We start from the raw sequence: 5,911 nt of genomic DNA on the forward strand, positions 1-5,911 counted from the left end.
CTCCCACACACCCATCCCAGAGCACAGCACCCCCGGGCACTGCATCCCCCTGGGCTTTGGGAGCTGCACATTCCGCAGTCCCAGCGGTTTTTAGCCAGCGGGGAGTAGTTTTGGTTTATTTCTTTTGGATCCCAGGCCTGGGAAGCTCTCTGGGCTGGATGTTTCCACATGTGGGTCACCAGGGAGAGCAGGGCCCTGGCTGTGTAGCCTGGGAGAGGAGTGGGATGGGCCTCCCAGAGGTCATCTCCATTCCCTTCCCTTCTCTGGGCATCTCCACCCGTCCGCTCCCCGCTGGATTTCTCCTTGGTGCAGATGCTGCGCTCAAAAACTCCGTTCTTAAGAAGCTGTATCCGTGCAAATGCCTCCTAATCCGGGTGAGCGGCTCCGCGCCGCTCCCGCCCCGGCTGCGGGGGCTGAGCGCACCCAGGCTTCCCACTTCCACCTCAGTTTGGGGATATTTTGGATCAGCACCTCGGGCAGGAGCTGTTCCTGGCGGGAGAAGAGGTGCTCAGCTGGCCCCTGAGCACCCTGTGGGGATCCTCGCTGCCGGTTCCCTCCGTGCCCGCTCTCAGCCGCCCTGTCCCCCCGTGCAGGTCTCATGGTACCGAGTGACGCGTCCCCCCTGTGAGAGTCGCTCCCCAGCCTCCTGAGAAGATGTCAGGGATGCAGGTGAGGCTGAGGAGGGGCGGGGATGGAGCCCTCCAGAGGTTTAAATAGACCCTGTTTGGGTTCTCAGCTGCGCTGGGGGGACCCTGAGGGTCAGGGGTGCCGGGGGTGGGTGACACACTCAGGCCAGGCTCTGATGGCACTCCCTGCTCCTGGCCAGGCCGTGTGGCCGTCCGGTACAGAATGTATCGCCAAGTACAACTTCCACGGTACCGCCGAGCAGGACCTGCCCTTCAGCAAAGGAGATGTCCTCACCATCGTCGCTGTCACCAAGGTAAAGCCTCCCCTTTCCCAGGGACACCGTCCTGCCACAGGCAGCCCCTGCTCCTGCCAGCCCCAAATCAGGCCACGCGCTCCGTTAATTAATCCACAGCCTCGTTAGTTAAGGTTTCTCCGAAATGCCAGCGCCTCCTGGGAGGGACGGGAGAGGCAGCGCTCCGGGCTCCACTCCGGGGAAGGAAAAGAGGGGCTGTGGGTTTGGGGGGCTCTGGGAGGGGACTTGGTTGGGTGGCCCCAGCAATGGGATGCCCTGCTCATCCCATCCTTGCTGCACGGGGGTAGCGGGGTGCTCGGGTGGGATGCAGCCATCCCAGGGCTGGTGGTGACATCCTGCTGTCCCCACAGGATCCCAACTGGTACAAGGCGAAGAACAAGGTGGGCCGCGAGGGCATCATTCCCGCTAACTACGTCCAGAAGCGGGAAGGGGTCAAAGCTGGCATCAAGCTCAGCCTCATGCCGTGAGTATCCAGCCGAGCTGGATCCGGGGGGAGGCGGCTTGGGCTGGAGCATCCCTGTGGCTAGAGCCGTGTCCCAGCAGGATGGACATTCCTCCCAGCGAGATCGGGGGGCAGCAGCGTGGATTTGGGATTGGGATTTGCCGCTGGGGAGAGCTCTGAGTGTTCTGGGAGGTTTCGGGAGGTGACAGATGGTTGGGCTGCGTTTTAAGTCGGTTTTCTCCCCCGGGGCTGGGGTTGTAAAGGCTGCTGGGAGGAAGAGGGAAGGTTGGGATGGGATAAGTACACAAGCAGTGGGAGATGGAGAAGTTTGATGTTCCTGCCACATCCCAGAGCTGCCAGCGACTCCCAGCATGGAGGAGGAAGCCTCTGGGAGCGTGCGGAGGGGCTGAATGCCAGCTCCAGGAGGGCAGCAGGATGCCATGGAAGGAGCTGTGTCACGGGGTGGGTGGGGACAGCGTGGAGGAGCACGGCCAGGCAGGCAGGGACAAAAGCTCCACGTCCAAACACAGCCCCACAAGGGTGCAGCCAGCCCTCACCCCACGCTCCGTGTGCCCTGCAGGTGGTTCCACGGGAAGATCACACGGGAGCAGGCAGAGAGGCTGCTGTACCCCCCTGAGACGGGGCTGTTCCTGGTGCGGGAGAGCACCAACTACCCCGGGGACTACACACTGTGCGTCAGCTGTGAGGGCAAGGTGGAGCACTACCGCATCATCTACTCCTCCAGCAAGCTCAGCATCGACGAGGAGGTCTACTTCGAGAACCTCATGCAGCTGGTGGAGGTGAGGCCTCAGCTGGCATCTCCGTCCAGCCCCCGTGGGGGACACAGGGGGACATCGGAGCTTGTGGGGCTCTGGAGCTTGGGAGGCGGTGCGTGCTCCTCCTTCTGTGCTGACGCCCTGGGCTGGGGATGCTGGGGACAGAGGGACCTTGGGCTGCCACCGAGCCCGTCCGTGGCCTGCTGCTGCCACCTGCTGGGACCTCAGAGCCCGGCACGGCCTGCGCGGGACCCCCAGCCCTGGCTGTCCCCCGGGCTGTCCCCCACGCCGCGCCGTGTCCCCCCAGCACTACACCACGGACGCGGACGGGCTCTGCACCCGCCTCATCAAGCCCAAGCTGATGGAGGGCACGGTGGCAGCGCAGGACGAGTTCTCCCGCAGTGAGTGGCCGTGCCCCCCTCCCCCGCCCCTGGGGACCCCCCCAGCACCCCCTCACTCCCCCTTCTCCCCCCTTCAGGCGGCTGGGCCCTCAACATGAAGGACCTCAAGTTGCTACAGATCATTGGCAAAGGGGAATTCGGAGGTGAGCCCGCTGTCCCCAGCCCGTGGTGGCCCTGAATGTGGTGGGGGGCTCCTCTGTAGGAGGGTCCGGGGTGCTGGTGGGGCCCCAGGAGGCTGGGATGCTTCCCAGTGCCTCCTGTGCCCGTCTCTCCTGGCCTGCAGACGTGATGCTGGGGGATTACCGGGGGAACAAAGTCGCCGTGAAGTGCATTAAAAACGACGCCACAGCGCAGGCCTTCCTGGCAGAGGCGTCCGTCATGACGTGAGTGTCACCCTCAGCGGGAGGGAGGGGACACCTTTGTCCCTGTGAGCAGGGGTGGGTGGTCCCTGATGCCCCCTGGGAGCCTCTCATGTCCCCAAACCCTCGGCCTGAGCCTTCGTGTGCCGCGCAGGCAGCTCCGACACAGCAACCTGGTGCAGCTGCTGGGGGTGATTGTGGAGGAGAAGAGTGGTCTGTACATCGTCACCGAGTACATGGCCAAGGTGAGACCCCCACCCCCTGCTCTGTCCCCCTGTGCCCCCCATGCTCCTGGGCCTTCACCCTGGCACAGCTGGGTCATCCTGGCTTGGGCTGTAGGGCTGCCTGGGGGTGTCCCATGTCCCATCCCTGGCTCCCAGGGGGGGTTGGCATCCCCAGATCTGCCCCATCACCCCAGGGGGACGTTATCCTTGTGTCCCGTCCTTCCAAGGGGCATCTCCCCTGCTCCTGCCCCATCATAAACGGGCATTGTCCCCGGATCCTGCCCCATAAGGGAGGGGACATCATCCACGGGTCCTGCCCCAATTCAAAGGGACATCAACCATGGGTCCTGCCCCCCACAAGAGACATCATCCCCAGGTCCTGCCCTACAAGGGGCATCATCATCCCCAGATCCTGCCCCGTAAGGGAGAGACATCATCCCCAGATCCTGCCCCATCTTAAAGGGACATCATCCCCAGATCCTGCCCCACAAGGGAGGGACATCATCCCCAGATCCTGCCCCGTAAGGGAGAGACATCATCCCCTGGTTCTGCCCCATCTTAAAGCGACATCATCCCCTGGTCCTGCCCCACGAGGAGGGGACATCATCCCCTGGTCCTGCCCCACGAGGAGGGGACATCATCCCCTGGTCCTGCCCCACGAGGGAGGGGGCTGCAGCCCCTGCTGAGCCCACATCTCTCCATCCCTCGTGCAGGGCAGCCTAGTAGATTACCTGCGGTCACGCGGGCGGTCGGTGCTTGGGGCAGACTGTCTGCTCAAGTTCTCCCTGTAAGTACTGTGCCCCCCACCCTGACCTGCCCCACCCGCGCTCTGGGACCGCCCTGCCGACCCCCCTTGTGCTGTCCACCCCTCCCAGAGATGTCTGTGAAGCCATGGAGTACCTGGAAGCCAACAACTTCGTGCACCGGGACCTGGCAGCGAGGAACGTGCTGGTCTCGGAGGACAACATCGCCAAGGTCAGCGATTTCGGGCTCACCAAGGAAGCCTCTTCCACACAGGACACGGGCAAGCTGCCCGTCAAGTGGACAGCACCAGAAGCACTTAGAGAAAAGGTGGGTGAGCCCAGGGGGATACAGTGGAAGCTGCAGGAAGGGGGAACATCCCAGGCTGCTCTAAAGATGGTGTTTGAGTGCTGCCTCCCACTGTGGGAGCCCAAAACCAGCCGCCCTGAGGGTGGGGAATATCCCTTACCCCCCATCACTGCTCACAGGGCTTCTCTCCCCTCCCTCCCTTCCTCCCTGCAGAAATTCTCCACCAAGTCGGACGTGTGGAGCTTCGGGATCCTCCTCTGGGAAATCTACTCCTTCGGGCGAGTGCCTTATCCGAGAATTGTGAGTGATGAGCCCCCCCTCGGGGCTGGATTTCAGGGGGTGGGGGGGAGCTGAGCTCTGCTGTGGGAAGAGCCCCTCCCTGACACCCCGGATTCCCCCCAGCCCCTGAAGGACGTGGTGCCCCGTGTGGAGAAGGGCTATAAGATGGATGCTCCAGACGGTTGTCCGGCCGTCGTCTACGAGGTGATGAAGAAGTGCTGGACCCTGGACCCCGGCCACCGGCCGTCCTTCCACCAGCTCCGTGAACAGCTAGTGCATATCAAAGAGAAGGAGCTCTACCTGTGAGAGGGGGGCTCTGCCACCCCACAGCCGCAGGGGACCCACGCTGGGGGGGACCAGGGTGTGGGCAGCCCCCCTCCCCTGCCCCACCACGGCACCAGGAGGGAGCCCCGGGGGTCTGGGTGTCCCCCTCCCCTGCCCCAATTCCCCCGGTTGCTTCCAAACTTCCAAATCTGTCAGTTTTTATTTTTATTTTCTAGGTTTGGGTTTGTTATTTTTCATTTTGGTCTCCCACGCTTTTTTTTTTTTTTTTTAATTATTATTATTATTTTTGTGGGTGTTTTTTTTTGTCGTTTTCTCAGTTTTGGGGGGGGGTTTATTATTTTGGGTTGGTTTTTTTTGTCGTTTTTTATTATTTCAAGCAGGGCCCAGCTGAGCGCCGGGCATTTTACTAAAGTACGAATCTTATTTTTTAATGTAATTAAAAGAAGAAAAAAAAAAATAAGAAAAAAAAAAAAAAAGAGAGAAGAAGGTTGTTAAAAGGAGAATAATAATAAATAAACCAATGAAACGGACACATGAAAAGGAAACCCCCAGCGACAGAAGTGATGGTTGACGGGGAGACGCTGGACTCGCCGCCCGGTGGGGAGAGCGCGCCGCGTCCCCGCCAGACGCTTTTTATTTTTTGGGTTGTTTTGCTTTAAACTCGTTGCAATGTTTGCATGCTGTCTCCAGAGGCCTTTTTTTCCAGTCCTGTCCAGTGCTTTATTCTCATGTAATGCTACCGACTGTGAGATTAAAAACTGTAATAAAAAAAAACCATTCCATACGGACGCGGCACACCCTGCCTCCGCCCCCCTCTGTTGCCACTGGGTCTGGGGGTCCCCCAGCAGGGAAAAAGGGAGGATGGACCCCCCCCATCTCCTCCCCAAACAGGTGGGGATGAGGCTCCATCCTGTGAGAACACGGTTGTGACAGGGGTGAAGCTGCCAAGGGGTGCCAAAGCTCCCCTTCAGTCCAGGCTTTGCTTTGTGATGCTCTGGGCGGGCAGGGGATACAGTTTGGGGTTGATTCCTGAACCTCACTGCCTTCCCTTCCGTGTCCCAGACCCCCTGGGTCCAAAGCTGTCCCCGTGGAATCCCTGGAGGGAGCTGGGTGGAGGTGGTGTCTGGCAGCTTTAGAATAGTTCCTCTCGTCTGC

General features: G+C 60.8%; 1 protein-coding gene across 1 annotated transcript; it reads left to right on the forward strand.

Moving 5' to 3' along the window:
• Positions 1-587: 587 nt before the first annotated feature.
• Positions 588-5,551, forward strand: CSK (C-terminal Src kinase). The gene is made up of 12 exons (XM_015638451.2): positions 588-669; positions 827-940; positions 1,291-1,403; positions 1,963-2,182; positions 2,466-2,559; positions 2,637-2,702; positions 2,843-2,942; positions 3,073-3,163; positions 3,856-3,929; positions 4,018-4,213; positions 4,406-4,492; positions 4,595-5,551. Exons 1-12 carry the CDS (start codon positions 655-657, stop codon positions 4,775-4,777), a joined length of 1,353 nt encoding a protein of 450 aa, XP_015493937.1. The 5' UTR covers positions 588-654; the 3' UTR covers positions 4,778-5,551.
• The last annotated feature ends 360 nt before the right edge of the window (positions 5,552-5,911 follow it).

The sequence above is a fragment of the Parus major genome, chromosome 10, assembly GCF_001522545.3.
Source record: "Parus major isolate Abel chromosome 10, Parus_major1.1, whole genome shotgun sequence".
Classification (NCBI taxonomy): domain Eukaryota; kingdom Metazoa; phylum Chordata; class Aves; order Passeriformes; family Paridae; genus Parus; species Parus major.